Source organism: Chenopodium album, chromosome 4 (assembly GCF_948465745.1).
Source record: "Chenopodium album chromosome 4, dcCheAlbu1.1, whole genome shotgun sequence".
In the NCBI taxonomy this organism is placed as follows: Eukaryota; Viridiplantae; Streptophyta; class Magnoliopsida; order Caryophyllales; family Amaranthaceae; genus Chenopodium; species Chenopodium album.
In genome coordinates, this window is record NC_137837.1 from 74,285,875 (window position 1) to 74,302,669 (window position 16,795).

A 16,795-nucleotide genomic window follows, 5' to 3' on the forward strand; every position below is an offset into this window, starting at 1 on the left:
ATCAGGTATGATGAGGTCGGGTCGAGTCGAGTCGGGTTAATTTTTAAATTTGAATTATGCTACATTATTATGTCCATGTGAATCCAAATGTGAATGGGATATTTTTTGGGTCGGTTTCGGATCGGGTCGGGTGTGCTTTTGACACCTCTAATTTAAATGTCTTTCTTATTTAAATTCTCTTTATCAGACTTGAGAAAAGGGTAAATTCAAGTTTCTCTTCGAGATAAATGTTGTGAATAAATCTCCTATCACAACCTAATTTAATCATTTTCTTTTATTTTTTAAATGATAAAAGTAAAATTATAAAGTGGCACAGATTTCAAAGCATTAAGTTGTGAGAAGAGATAAAATGGAAAGTTAATCTATGAGATCAACCGGGCTTTTTAACACGCTGTACCCAGCCCTTTATTTGTACCTGAAATTATTGCAAATTGATATTAACAACGTATCTGATAATTTATTTCAAACTAAACTCGAATTGTACTTGAAATTATTGTTTTTTTTTAGTTAGATCAAATTTATGCCAAAAATAAAACCTTATTGAACAATGAATTATTTATCATTTAGCCTATGTAGACTCTAATTTAATGAGTTATCCCTACACATACCCTTAATTATTTTTTGTCATTTCAGTGTGCTAAGAAGCAACATAGCTACAGTAATGCAATTATTTTTACTAGCTTTCTATTTTAATTTTCACAAAAATTTAGCTATCCAAATAGGTTACAATTCACCTCTTTCTTTAATATTCATCTAAAGTAGCATAGGTCTATTCCACTTTCCAACTTCAACCCTAGTTATTGAATCACACCTTTTTTTCTCCATTATCACCTTCTTGTCACCAACAATCTTGACATCACTGAAATCAAGCAGACCGTACAAAATAATTCAACGGATTAACTTACTTAAAATAAAAGAAAATTTTGGCTCTTTAAGGTACACATTGTTAATATCAAGTGCAAAACACCTAATTAACCCTTGTAAAGGAGCAATAGACATGAATTAAGGGGTTATCTAGCCAAATTAATTAATCAAAATTCAATTAAAAAAAGTAATTAAGGCCATAATCCTTCATGACAGGACGATGCACGAGGGAACAAATAAAGCAGAGAAAAAGGACAATTGCATGCAACAAAGCAAATCCAAGGCCTAAGCCATCAATAATAATGTCACTGTTTAATTTATGGGGAGAAATTAATTCAGAAATTAAGGGGTCAAACACATAAATAGATGTAGTAAGCATGCATAATATGCATGGACCACTAAACCTTATTTACAAATTTCATATACTATAAAATCATATTATTATAAGATTAAATATCTAAATATATCCATTTAGTATATAGTTAATTTGTTAATGGACCACATCATTTTATGCCTAGTTTTGAGCCACTAGCTAAGGGTCATCTCCATGAATAGAGGGTTGAATTCAGAAATCAAAAAAAGAAGTATAGGAAGAGGTAGGATAATGGGGAGACAAAGGAAAAGAGCAGGGATTTGCTTAATTAATTTTCTTTTTGTTTGATTGACCCACTACACGTCTTTTCAATTCATTTCATTGTAATTTGATAGCTTAATCCATTTTTATTCTTTTGTGGATCCTCTAGTGATGTTTGAATAGGAAAAATAATTGTATTATCCTTGAATCTTCTAGGGTTTTTTTTAATAAGAATAATAGCTGTTTCGATGTAATGACAATTTGTTGTATTTGAAAAGAAGATGAAACTGATAAATTAGCTAAAGGTAATATATTATATTTCCAATTTAATTTAAACTAATGAGAAGATGAATCGATGAGATAGCTAGTCGCATGAGTTGTTTGGTAGAAATAATATTTGATTTTTTTAATACTTCGGGCATGTTCTGATTTATTGAACTAAACTGGTTGAATCTAAACTGAATTGAACTGAATATTTTATGAGAGAAGGAAATTCGGAGCTGAACTGAATTGAAATTAAGCTAAAAAGAACACGTCCTCCACCTCCTTTTTCTTGGGTTGGTTAAAATTGTTGTTTGAAAAGATGTCCAGGAAGGGGTATGCATTGTTTAGTTGATTATACTCGCTCGTATATGCATATGGTTACTATACTGTGTGGAGTAGGGAGAGAAAGAAGTTTTTATTTTAAAAATTGGAAGAAAATTAAGGTGTAACTAAAATCAAACATTAAAAAAATTGGAGGGAATGGTATTTTTAGGATTATAACAAATAAAATGGCGAGTAGGATGTTAAAGTTGACTCTTTAGTTTTAGAAGCCACTCGAGCAAAGTAGCTCCTTAACTTGTTCTCTTCGCCTTGTATTAGAAATTTACTACGTTTTGCAAAAGCACATTGAGTCTAATCTAAGAAAAATATTTTAACAAAGTTTTTTTTTTTTTTTTTTTTTTAATTCATTAATATCAAATTTTTTATCAGGATAAGAAATCAAATTAAATTTGACCATGCTAGAAAGATTCGACTCAAACAAGCATAAAATTTTCAAACCTAAACATTTTATTCTCGGTGAAGAGAATCAATTAATAAACATCTCTTGAAAATTTCTGCTTCTAATGATTACAATAAACATATGTGTTGATAATTAAATATTGGAAACGATAATCAGTAAAAATTTGCTAAAGAATTTCACGTACTCCCTAGTTTGATTTATGTCAGAAATTGTTGAAAAAAAAATAATCAACCAGTACTAGGAAATTTTTAGTGAAACTTCAAAACAGATGGACTAAGTTTAAATAAAAAAAAATTGAAATTAAAAAATTAAAAAATTTCAGATTGGAAAAAGTCAACGGTCAAAGATTTGCATTACTGTTTGTGTCTCCCATAAACTACACACACTATGCGCACACAACATTCTCGGCCTTGAACATTCATTTCTTAGAAAAACAGATAGCATAAATTAATTAACTTGTTAAATTTTGAGAGAGATAATTGTACTAATTTTCATTACAAAATTCCCTTCATTAAGCACAATACCCTGCCCATTTGCCTGCGGCCCTACCTGCCTTTGTGCACTTTCCGTTACCATTACTATTTTCTTCGTTTGGGGTGATTGTACAACCTCTTAAAAAAAAAAAAGGGTTTTGATATATACGAGTTATGTACCAGCATTTAATTAAATAAGCAATTAATATACTTTAGTTTAAGTCGAAAAGTTTGTTCCATTCAACATATTAATATAAGATCATATCAGCATAAATAAGTACAGATCGTCAATATAATAATAATAATAATAATAATAATAATAATAATAATAATAATAATAATAATAATAATTGCAATAATAAGTTTAAAGTTTATTCAAATGAAAATTTCTATCCGAAAATAACCTAAATTTTGACAAAAAATAATCTTGAGAGTTGTAATTAAAGAGCAATTCGGCCTTTGAAATTTCAAAACTAGCTCCTCAATATTAGAAATGTCACATGCATTAATTTTATGAAATCACGACCATATATAAAGTATTCTAGTATCATCCAAAATATCTCAGGATACTTCTTGTATTTTAGAAATTTTGTAATCATTGTTCTTATTTCAATATTAAATTTTTTTTTAATAATAATTATCTTAAACACGGAAAACTACACGATCTAACATGTGTCATACAAGATTTTGCCTAAACGAATATGGAGCCACCACATTGTTTGGACGTGCAATGTTCTAAAAATCTTGGTCAGGAATGTCCTACGGCATCTTAATGAATGTTAGGTCAACCGTCTCCCACTATCTAAGCCACCGTTTACTTCAAAAGCTATAAGAAATCAAGCGTAGACTAACACTGTGCTTGAGATTACTTTTCTACTTGATCATTGTCAATCTGCTTTTACTTTAATTGATAGCCAAACAAGTTACAATGTGAAAATCAACACTTACAAGTTTAATATATTGATTGTATCTCGTATTATTAATAACAATATTATACTTAAAATATATGTTATGTTTATCGTGATGTTGCTTTGCATATGAGAATAGTATTAGATGTCGCATTATAGCATATTCTTGAATAATGTTGATCATATCAATAATTAGGTCGAATTTGATTTCAATTTATAGATTAAATATTTTGTATAAATCAATATTAATTTCAATTGATATTTGGATACAAATAAGTTTTACTGTATTGTTGAATCCAATCTATATGGCTTGGAATACAATTTATAGTAATTTATGTTGAAGAATTTAGCTAGAATTGATTATTAACTTTGTATTGTACAAAAGTCGATAAATCAATGTTAGAGGAGAAATTAAATAGAGAAGAGAATTGCTACGTCAAGGCATTGAAGTCCTATTCGTACACGTGTCAAAGTATTAAAGTTTGAATTAGAGACAGCTGGAAACGTTACAAGTAGTAGTAGTACTCCGTAGTTCTTTTCTCACTAACACAACAAGAAAAATTCACAAGAAACTCCAAATTACTACAGTATCATAATATTGTTATAATAATAATAATAATAATTAAAAAAAAAAAAAAAAAAACTACTATCATAATAACGAACCTTTATTGTCTTTACTACACCCTATGACAAGGAAAAATTAATGTCTAGTAGAGTGAGAGAAAATATATAAACGATTCCGTCAAACTAAAATATAAATTGCTTTATGTTACAGAGTATTGTTGGTATGATATTAGAGTGAAAGAAATTGTAATCATGTAGGATGAGAGAAATTAAAAAATTAAATATATTTCAAATGGCTACAATAAAATGTTAACTGAATAAACTTGTACGGACTAGTATGATTGACAGGAGTTTAATATAAGCAATGTCATTACTTGAGTAGGGCTTTTAGTTTGCAAGTTGGAAAATTCAAGTTTCTCCCTTCGTTTTCTTCAAAATTAAGAAAAATTAGCTTTACGCGATATGATTTAATTTTGGATTAAAATTAATTTATACCTCTAAATTGCAGCTTAAGGTCCATTATATCATTATTTTGTAATAAAACTTCTTCCTTTTAGGCGGAGAATTGAAATTAGGCAAAAATGTTAAAAGAAGATATGAACTCAACAAGGCTTTTAGTAGTATAATATAGTTTAATTGTTCATAGTTCATCGTACCTTTCTATGTAGATCTTTGGTTGCTATATAAAGGAAAGACTTTGACATCATTTATAGTATAGTTTAGTAACAAATTAAGTAATATAAATGGCTTTTTGAGAGCTACTTTACAACAAAACTTTCTATTAAAAAAACAAAAAAGAAAAATAGGCTTATAATAAATTGAAGAGAAAAAAATTATTTTGTAGGATTTCTTGCTCTAAAATCAAGTTTTCAATTGCATTCTTCAAACAATGGGTTAGCGTCATCACCACTTATAATGCCATGTTAAAATTTCAAATGGATTTGCTTGTGTAAAGGAAAAGTTTTACCACATCAATTCTCTAGTGATTTTTCATCACATTAAATAGTAAAATAGCTTTATCGATCATCATAAAATTAAAAGGCAATATGTAATGTAACAATTATATACTTTATTGTATGTTAGTCAACTTACCTTTTTGTTTTTGTTTAAAGTCTTCGATCAATCAAATTAACTTGCAAGTTGGTTTTCTCTTAACAAAAGGTATTTAATATTGTTATTAAGAGGTACACGTACCCTTTGAGTTGTCTTCTCTATTGCTATCAAATGGACTAACTTTACGTATTCTTTCCACCAGCAAAGTGTTGGCTCACTTGGTAAGACTCTTACCTCATATCGTAGAAGTTTAGGATTCAAATCCTACCAATTGAGGATACTTATTAAGGGTAGGGATATCTTACCCTCTCCTCTATTCCCAAGTGATGACTCGTAAATACTGGACAAACTGTGAGGGTTAAGGTATGGTCAAAGTCCTTCATACCATTAATAAAAAAATAAAAACAAAAATAAAAAACGTACTCTTCCTGAGTATCTCTTCTCTTTCAGGGAATGTTTGATCAACAAAATGGCTTGGTATGAGCTTAGCTTGAAACCATGAATGAATTTGGATATTATTAGTTTGATTTTTGATTCTTGATCGATATCATAAGTTTGGTTATTACCACGACTTAACTTCATAATACCTCATACGTAAATGTCATCTGTCTTACTTGACAAAGCTTCTTCTTAATATAATTTGCTGCAGCTTTTGTTGATCAAAGTATAATATACAAGATAAAATATTATTCTAAGATTTAAACCCACGACCTCAAATTTAAAACTACATGTTAACCACTAAGCTATTACCATATTATTACATGTTATTAAATAAAAATAAAATATTATTAATACTTTTTATCTTGAAAATAATGCAATAACTCAGGGCATCAATCCGGCCTAAAAATTACTCCACCTAGTAATTAAAGTATATCTCAATAAGTAATATAATATCAAAACCAAAATGATGCAATTATTTTCAAACAAAATGCAATATATACTTCGTGTCAAACAATCCCAACAATTCGTCCTTATGTATTGGACAAACTTAGATATTGAAAAGGAATGAGATAGAGGTGAATTTATGCATTTTGGACAAAATACGGGAAACCGGTTTGTTGGAGTAATAAGAGACACTCCACCCTTTGAATTGGCACACCTGTAGCCGGAGTTACTCCTTGCGAGTTTACCGGAAACCTATCAATTCGCCCCATTTCTTGTGCCCCTATACTTCTTATATCGTGCGCCAATTTTTGTTCTTTACCTACTATTAGCCAAAACAATTTAAAATCTATGATTATATACAAGAATTCAATATCCGATGATCAAATTAATATGAGTATTCATAATCTCAAATCAATATTCAATGTTATTTATAGGTAAGGCAAAGACATCTTATCAGATCGGAATTTCGCACTAGTCAATATGCATATGATACCTGACTAATTTGATAGCATAGTAAGTACGTAGATTATATTTGTTGAATATGTATGTTCAAAGATTAAGAGTGTATTCTCCTCACCTAAATTTGACTATCTTGATCTATTGTGATTGGAGAATTGAATGTCGATTTTTATTAATTTTCTTTTTCTAGATGAACTTGAGGTCGATAAGGTTAAAAAAAAAAATAGATTACTTTGTAAATAACAATATAATGTGTATGTAGGGATTCTTTTGTCCCTAAAATTATGTTAAGATTCATTTGTTGTATCATTGTGATATGCTATATAAAAGTTTTGACAGATACTTGAAACTTTTGTATACATCCTGTTTACACTAATATTATTGTACATCGAGCAGTATAAGGGTAACTTTTAGCCAATTTTAAGGTAACTTTTTGTCTTTTTTTGGGTAACTTTAAACATAATACAATTTTTATATAAATCAACAACAAGAAAAGTTTTATAAAGGTAATTTATTTACATTCAATCACTAATAATTGATTTTTAGTCATTTAAAATGTGATTCATTACTAGTAAAGCGTAGATAATTTTTATTTGAATTGGGTTAATTTAACGCATATTGGGGTAACTTTTATTCATTTCAGGGGTAACTTTTAATCACTTTAGGTTATCTTTATAATGGATGTACAATAATTATTGTACACCCGATTTTTTTAAAAGTTTGTGTAATAAATTAAGTAAATGTCGATAAGGTCTTGTATTATGAGATAGGATGGCTTTTAATATGACATAAGGTGATTTCTATCGAAATCAATGACTTTTAATAAGATATGATGAGATGACTTGACTATTTGTGTTGAAATCTCCTTGTAATTAAAATAATAAAAACAAAAAGGAAACAATTTTGTTATTAACCAATTAATCACAATTCACCAAATACACACCATCTATTCCCTCCAATAAGTATTTATCTTTCGAAACAATTTAATTTTTTTTTTTCAAACTATGTATCGATATCTAGTTCATGTGTTAGTACGAATACATTTTGTTACAAGAGAAATTTAAAATTGATTTACTTGGCGTGTATAAATACATTCCAAAAATATATAATAAAACTAGATAATTAACTAATTAAATAATCCTACTGGACATTAGTTAGTATTTGGTACTTCCACGCACTTAATTACAAGTTCATGGAAGTCATTGTCAACTTGGTAGAAAAGGATTAAAAAGTTGTATAATTTTGTCTAAGAAAGTTGCTGTCAAAATGGCAAGGTAACTAAACTTTGATTATAAGGGTGTCCAGTATGTTTAGCAACAATTAAACACAAGAGGGGCCCTTAATATTATCCCTTAACAACAATTAATTAACCACGTAATCATCCTTTCCTGGTAATTACGGCACGAACACATTTTTGGTATATTATTCATTCATATTGCAATTATCAACTCTAGACTTTAGATGGCATTATATTGTCTTTGATATATGTACATAAAAATCTTCTTTTACTATTTATGGTTAATATATTGATTGATATTTAAATATGTAATACATTCATGATAGATGTCTTACCACCCTTTACTTTTGTTGAATTTGAGGTTGTGAGAATACTTCACTGGATAGCGACTAGTTTATATTTAAGGTCGAAAAGGTTTAAACGCAGAAAACTCTCACATTAAATGTTGTTGCATTATCAAGACTCAGACATGATGACATGAGACATATCACATATGCTCTCATAGAATATTTTCTTGTTATATTTTACTAATGCAATATGATTGTAAATTTTAATTTAAAAAAATGCACAATAATTATTTTTTTTGAAATGTAGGAATTATCTCTTAGCATAAGCATTGTCTTTATTTTTTTTAACATAGAAATATCATAATCACTATCAAAAAGAACACTGTGAGTCTGTGACAGATACAAGTATGTATCAATTAGACATATGAATATATGATTCCACAATCGTTTATGAAAAAGACCTTGAGTATTTTTTTATGAATTAGCTTTTTTATTTCGTTAGATTAATGTTTGAGCTCAAGCAACATGCATTGGTATGAAATGTTTATCCACTTAGGAGTATCAAAAGGGAATCTTGATTCTCTAAGATCATTAAACAAGTTTCATTGTTATATATTATATATGACTAAATTTTTCCTTTACCTTTACCTTTATGTGTATGCTTTTCCCTCATTAATCAAAAGAAAGTTGCTACTTTCTCTCCTAAAACCAACAACTCATGATATACATATTGGGAATATTCGAGAAAAAAAAAAAAAAAAAACAAAAAAAAAAAACCTATTCAATTCATAAAACGATTCATAAACTATCTATATGTTTAAATTTTATACGTAGTAGTATACTCCACTCAAATGGGGAATCAACTAATGTACATCATAAAGGATAAATTAACAAAACCATATCAAATTCGCAATTAATATAGTTTTACTAAAAACTGAACACTATATCTTCGTGATTAAAGTAGATACGTTAACGTTTAACACACATTATTCTAAATTGCAATGTCAAATCCTAATTATCAATAGCACAACTAAGATTATTGTCATAATATAGAAAACTTAGCCAAATTAACATATCAATTATGCCTCCAAGAGTAGTTGTGGTTTGACCTTAAGCTTAGATAGCATGGAACATCCATGTGTTGGTCGGTCAAGCAAGCTAGCCAACGTTAATTGTTAACAAATTGAATAACCCAAAATTATACTAATCATAAAACCTCACATAAATTGACAACTCTACCCACCAATATAACTACCCTTTTATTTTAATTTTATATTTTTATTTATTTTCAATTTTATTTTTATTATTATGAATTTTGAACCCTGAGTTAGAGCAAAGCAAACCCCCTTTCCCCTTTCTTTCTTCTATAAAAACCCACATCTCCCCTTCTTTCCTTTACACCCACACTCCCATAACCAACAACAAACAAACCATTTCATTTCTCTCTCTTCTTTCTCTCTCTATAAAAATTATTTACGAATTAACAAATTCCATTACAGTATAGCTATAGCCATGCCTGAGGCACCAAAAGAAACATATGATCACCCAAAAAAACCCATGGAAGTTTACAACATGTATGAACAAAACAAGAAATCTCTTGACTTCATTGAGGAAGTTACCGAAAATGCTGATCAACTTCAAAAAAGAGTTCTCTTTGAAATCTTAACTCGAAACTCCAACGTCGAGTACCTTCAGAGGCATGGCCTTAATGGCGCTACTGATAGGGATACGTTCAAGAAACTCATCCCTGTTATTAAGTATGAAGATATTCAATCCGATATTACTCGTATTGCCAATGGGGATAAATCTCCCATCCTCTGCTCCCATCCCATCTCCGAGTTCCTTACCAGGTATGCAGAGTAAAACTGGTCGATACCAGCTAAGACTTTAACCAGCTAAACTAGTTAATACTGCAGCTGTAGTTCTGTTCTGTATTATTTTTGTTGCATTAAATTTCGCGATTGATTGATTTTTTTTTTTTGGAAATTGTTGTTGGTTGTGTAGCTCTGGAACATCTGGAGGAGAGAGAAAATTGATGCCTACAATTGAAGAGGAGTTAGACAGGAGGTGCATGTTATACAGCTTACTAATGCCAGTTATGAGTCAATTTGTACCTGGCTTAGACAAAGGCAAAGGGATGTATTTCTTGTTCATAAAATCTGAGGCTAAGACTCCGGGCGGGCTCTTGGCCCGACCCGTTTTAACCAGCTATTACAAAAGCTCGCATTTCAAAAACCGACCTTTTGACTCTTACACAAACTATACTAGTCCTAATGAAGCCATCTTATGCTCTGATTCCTACCAGTCCATGTACGCCCAACTCCTCTGTGGCCTATTCGAACACAACGAGGTTCTTCGGGTCGGGGCAGTTTTTGCCTCCGGGTTTATCCGGGCCATTAAATTCCTAGAAAAACATTGGACCCTCTTGGCCCATGACATCCGGGTCGGGTCACTCAACCCGCAAATCACTGACCCGTCCGTTAGAGACGCAGTGATGCGGGTCCTGAAACCCGACCCGAAGTTAGCGGACTTTATCGAGGTCGAATGTAGCAAGAAGTCATGGCAAGGGATTATTACTAGGCTGTGGCCTAACACAAAATATGTTGATGTTATTGTAACAGGGACCATGGCACAATATATTCCTACCCTTGATTATTATAGTAACGGTTTACCCCTTGTTTGTACCATGTATGCCTCTTCTGAATGTTACTTTGGTGTCAACCTTAACCCTCTCTGCAAGCCAAGCGAAGTTTCCTACACCCTTATTCCTACCATGGGTTACTTCGAGTTTTTACCCGTTCAGCGTAACGTCAATGGCGTCACCAATTCTATCTCTATGCCCAAATCTCTCACCGAGAAGGAGCAGCAAGACCTTGTTGAGCTCACCGATGTCAAGCTCGGTCATGAGTACGAACTTGTCATTACTACTTATGCCGGTATGTTACTTATTCTTGCTTTTTTTTTAACTACATGATTGTTATTTTGTTACACATGAGTAGTGATAGGCCTAACACGATGCGTGAATTAATGTGGATTCATAATTTACTCATGTAAGGGCCTTTATTTGTTCCTGACAAAAAAGGGGATATTTTAGGGAGAGAAAAAGGCGTGTGAGGAATGTATTGGATTTATATGGATAAGATCCGAAATTTTAATTGTTATATGCATCACATTCTTTGAAAATTCTCAAAATTCCTTTATTAATTTTCGAGCTTCTAAAAATATTCCGTATTAAATTTCCCAAATTACCTCCTTAAAAGGTTTTCAAAACCCCAAAATATCCCCATAAGACTAAAAAAAAGTGTATTATGTTGACAATGATAAATTAGGCAAACCTCAATAATACTTCCTCATTGTTACATTATTATAACCGACTTTTTATTTTGATTTTATGATGGAACCTCGCTAAACTTGTACGTATACATAAACAGGTTTGTACCGATACAGAGTAGGCGACGTTCTAAGGGTGGCCGGGTTTAAGAACAAGGCACCACAATTCAACTTCGTATGCCGGAAGAACGTGGTGTTAAGCATAGACTCCGACAAGACCGACGAGGTGGAGCTCCAAAACGCGGTGAAGAATGCCGTGACACACCTACAGCCATTCGATGCCACCCTACTAGAGTACACTAGTTATGCTGACCTATCAACCATACCAGGCCATTATGTACTATTTTGGGAGCTAAGCCTAAATGGCACCACAATGGTACCGCCTTCGGTTTTTGAAGATTGCTGCCTAGCCATCGAGGAGTCCCTTAACAGCGTGTACCGGCAAGGCCGGGTTTCGGACAAGTCTATTGGACCACTAGAGATCAAGATAGTCGAAAACGGAACGTTTGATAAGCTTATGGATTATGCCATTAGTTTAGGTGCGTCTATTAATCAGTATAAAACTCCTAGGTGTGTTAAGTTTGCACCCATTGTAGAGTTGCTTAACTCAAGAGTTGTGTCATCATACCGTAGTCCGAAATGTCCAAAATGGGTCCCGGGTCACAAGCAATGGTGCAATGGTAATGAAGAAAGATGAGGGGTAAAAAAGTAATTTCATTGCTTGATTGTGGTTGAATGAATGTTAATGGAGGATAAGAAGAAGAAGAAGAATGAGCTGTTTTTGTGATCATTTTGGGTAGGAGGATGATCAATTCAAGGACCCATTTTAGATGGAGTACTATTCACCAGTCTAATTTTAATTAATTAGTTTCTTTTTTTAATCTTTTTTTTTTTTTTTTTTTTTTTTGATCTTATGTATGAATTATTGTAGCACTTGTTTATGAGCAATGTGTAGGGACAATGAAAATGTTTAGGTTTCGTTTTGTACAAAATTAATTAATTCCCTTTTTTCTAAGGAGGAACGTTTTTTAATTTCTTTAACTGTCTTGGTGTATTCGTGACTGTAATTTATCATTGCCTATTAAAAGCGGGTGGGTGTATGATAACGAAATATATCCAATTACGTATGGCATTCTTATGAATTTTAGTTTGAGAAGAAAGCTTTTTCTTGTAGAAACTAAACTTCAATGTTTCACTTCCTCACTCACTTCTCTTCTTTTATTTTATTATTTATTTTCTACGGTTGTTATTCAAACACAATTACTTTCTAATTGGCATTATTCCTACTTCGCACTAGTGGATATTTTTTTCTTGAAAATAATTGGTTAAGAGTAGTGTTAACTTGATTAAGATTATTGTTTTAGACAACGAAAGATTAAAACTAATTTTTATCGTTGATATTTTAGCATAACACCTAGAATAATGTAAAGTGCTAATACTTGTAAATTGTAACTTCACAAAGTTAAAATTGCATCAATGTATTCACATACAATTAGATTGAACGGAACTTTATGTTTTGAAATAACATTCACCAAATTTACAAATAATGATGGACCAATTCTGAATCTGGTCCAAACTTTAGTGAATTCAAACTTTAAAACAAGCATGCTTTTTAGATGACATACAAAGAAGTTATGGTACTACTTGTTGAGATGTAAACAAAACATGCATGTGGATGACAACGTCTAAAGGAAAAAGACCAACATGTATGATGTATGTTACTCAAATACGTTATCCTTGATTGGAGAAAAGGTCTAATACATTATTTAACTAATTTCTATCATCATTTACTAAATTACTTCGACATTTGTTCTATACTGATTGAGTGTTTGTACAATACTATGATTTATCATGCTAATCAACGTATAATTTTAAACATCAATACATATATGATCGTGATAGATTTATCTCGGTGTATAGTTTTTAAGTATTAAATTATTTTTAAAAATATGTACAGTATCCTTCGTTGTTGACGATATTAATGTTGGATCAAATACGTTGAAATTTGTACAAAATAATGAGACAAATAAAAAAAATAAAAAAAACGGATAGAGTAATAAAAATTATAATTTGTACTTGTAGTATTTTAAAATGTGAAAATGTATACATTTTCAAGATTATTCTTATATGATAAGTATAAGGCAAAAGCTAATGAGCGCCCCCGGAGCGTTAGATAAGAGAATTAAAGTGCAAATATTAGAGTAAAATTAACATTAATTACATCGAACGACGCGTGATTTTGTCATGAATTCCTAACTTAATACCATTTCAACCAATAAAATTTATCCTTATCTAACGCCCCGGGGCGCTCGTTAGCAAGATCGTAAATATAATAGTAATTCATATATCCCGAAAATATTCACATGTTACAATCATTATAGAACGAAAGAAAAATCACTAATTTAATATGATGGAAAATTTATTTGACCTGAAAATTATGCCTCGAAAACTATTTAAAAATAAAAAATAAATTTTCTAATGGAAATAATGGGTGTTCCCTACATAAATTCAGCCATAAAATCTGCCCACTGAAGTCTCATGGGCCACTTCCTAAAACGGCAAAGCCAAGCCTCCCTTTAAACTCTAAATTCTTTTATATTTTCCCCCCTCCTTTTATGTTTGTTAATTATTATAACTAAATAAATTAATTAAAATGTTCAAGCTTCTTAAAGAAGAACAACTTTTCAGCATCATTAATTTAGGTCTTTACTTTACTTATTTTCATTGCTACTGAATCTAAGCCATCTGTTTAATTCTCCTTTTTAGTGAATATATCATCTCATTATCACCCTAAAAAGTTGTCATGGGACTAGCCATGTGTGACAGGCATTTACTACTACTACTACTGTACTGCTCCAAATTCTTCTCTAAATTCTATGCTATAGTTGATTAGCCTCACAATTAAGCAACTTATTGGTGCCCAAAAGTCTATGCCTATCCTATTCTAATAACTTGTTTAAATTGCGTCAATTTAGTACAGGTCGTATCTGGATGATGAGTTAAATAGCTCAACTTCTTGTCATATTTATTTTGTGTTAGGGTTTATTGTAAATTATTATATCTATTTTAATACTCGGTATTGTTAATGTTTAATTTGCAATTTCAGATTAATAAGAATCTAAGTCAAATTTCAAATTCTTAATCATCCCATTAACTATCCAAATGCTAACTCTTAAGTAAAAAGTTTACTATTGAGGATATATGTTGCTAGCTTTTTTTAGTGTTAATTTCCTAACTTGTTAGGCGAATAAACTTTTTGTTTTATCGAAGGAATTATAATCCTTAAGCAATAGATTTAGTTGACTTTTTCTATATTAATATTTCTGTTTGGCTGAATTCCAATATTTTTTTTTTTTACTAAGTAGCAAGAAAGAAGTTACGTATAATAAAATAAAAATTGTTATAAAAAAATCGTATTGGTTCAAAAATTCTGGTTATTGACTAGTACAGGAGCATCTTCGCACATTTAATAAATGAATTGATGTTGTCAGTGCTTAACTCGAGATAATAATTTATACGATTCATTTTGCACCATTACGAGTGTCACCCTTCAATTATTGATCACACACTCCTTGTACTCAGGCATAAAAGGATAATTATTGTAGTAGTTAATACTTCATCCTTTTAAATACCTTGCACTTTAACCCTTTTTTATTGAATAATCGACAAAATTTACTCAACCTGAAATGATTTGATTCAGATTCGAGATATATCAATATTAGTAAAATATTAGTCTGTAACGTAATTGTACTTGAACGTAATCGGCTCATAAGTTTGCATGAATGAATTGGTGTGTAATCCATCCATGATAAACCAGCTGACATTTACGTGTGATTAAATAGACAAAACCTAAATCAAACTAAACTGATCGATTTTAGAGATCCGAATTAATGGTTGTATTAATTTAAAATAGACATTCTTCAAAAGAGAGATGAAGTATCCCATTATGAGTACAATTTAATAGTGTAGTCAATGTAGATGAGCTTTTTCAAGAACAATAATTATGGTCAAATGTCCCTAAAATTTCTCATCATGGATGGTGTTATAGACTATAAAATATACTCGATATACATAATGTGCAATATAGCCTATAGTTAGGGAAGAATAACATTTTTGGATACTTCCCTGCAATAACTAGATTTAACAATTGATTTTAAGTCAATGATGAATTAATTAGAATATGTTTAGTGTTAACATATTAGTTATGAGGCTAAATATGCTGCTAGGCATCCTAGCACTTTGTTTAACAACTTAATCGGCTCTACCAATTGACTATAATCACATAAATACGACCAAGAATCACCTCCATAATTGCTTCTCTTATTACATTATTATCAAAAGCACAATAGTATATTTCATACAATTTCAAGAATTATTTCCTCGGTCGTCTTACTTTTCATCCAACAACAATTTAACTTTTAGACTTGTCACTTCAAATTATAAAAGATTTTTGTAATATTATACAGTAATATTATCCAACAATTTCATAAACATAATCCTAATAACAGTATGTATTTTACTGTATACGCTAATATATACTTTGTATATAATCAAGGTTGACATAATGGTTAGAAGTCCTTCTTTCACCCCTGTAATCTGAGATGGGTGTATGGCCAGCCAAATCATGCATGTGAATTTTGACAAATGATTTACGCAAGATATTATGATACCATGACACAAGAAACATGTTCTCGCTTGAGCTCCTTTCATCCTTACATGTATTATTGTTATTTGTTACTCATTAGTCAAAACCAATTGATCATTGGCTTATAATAGGTCAAGCTCGATAAACTTATTTACCAACCTCTAGATTAGACGAGTGCCTACTCAAAATATCTCTAAGTTAGGGTCTGTTCTCATACGTTTATTTTTTGTTCTGTTCAACTCAGTTCAGTTCAGCTCCTAATTTTCTTCTCTTATAAAATATTCATTTCAATTCAATTCAGCTAAATTCAGTCAATAAGAACAGACCCTTAAAAAATTCTCAACTAAATACCTATTATATATTATTATTATTATTATTATTATTATTATTATTATTATTATTATTATTATTATTATTATTATTATTATTATTATTATTATTATTATATATTTTAAGTACATATTTGATAAAATTGGTAGATGGAGGAAACTTAAAATAGTATAGTAGTAT

At 30.4% G+C, this 16,795-nt stretch overlaps 1 protein-coding gene across 1 annotated transcript; it reads left to right on the top strand.

Annotated features, from left to right (window-relative positions):
- Window positions 1–9,720: 9,720 nt before the first annotated feature.
- LOC145629325 (indole-3-acetic acid-amido synthetase GH3.5-like) lies at window positions 9,721–12,672 on the top strand. Its single transcript, XM_081681894.1, has 3 exons — window positions 9,721–10,160; window positions 10,315–11,246; window positions 11,742–12,672. Exons 1-3 carry the CDS (start codon window positions 9,823–9,825, stop codon window positions 12,335–12,337), a joined length of 1,866 nt encoding a protein of 621 aa, XP_081538020.1. The 5' UTR covers window positions 9,721–9,822; the 3' UTR covers window positions 12,338–12,672.
- Window positions 12,673–16,795: the final 4,123 nt, after the last annotated feature.

Excerpts from the sequence above, each read along its gene's own strand:
- LOC145629325 (XM_081681894.1), top strand. The coding sequence starts at position 9,823 with ATGCCTGAGGCACCAAAAGAAACATATGATCACCCAAAAAAACCCATG. Across the intron at positions 10,161-10,314 it reads ATCTCCGAGTTCCTTACCAG|CTCTGGAACATCTGGAGGAG; the intron begins GTATGCAGAGTA and ends TTGGTTGTGTAG. Across the intron at positions 11,247-11,741 it reads TGTCATTACTACTTATGCCG|GTTTGTACCGATACAGAGTA; the intron begins GTATGTTACTTA and ends ATACATAAACAG.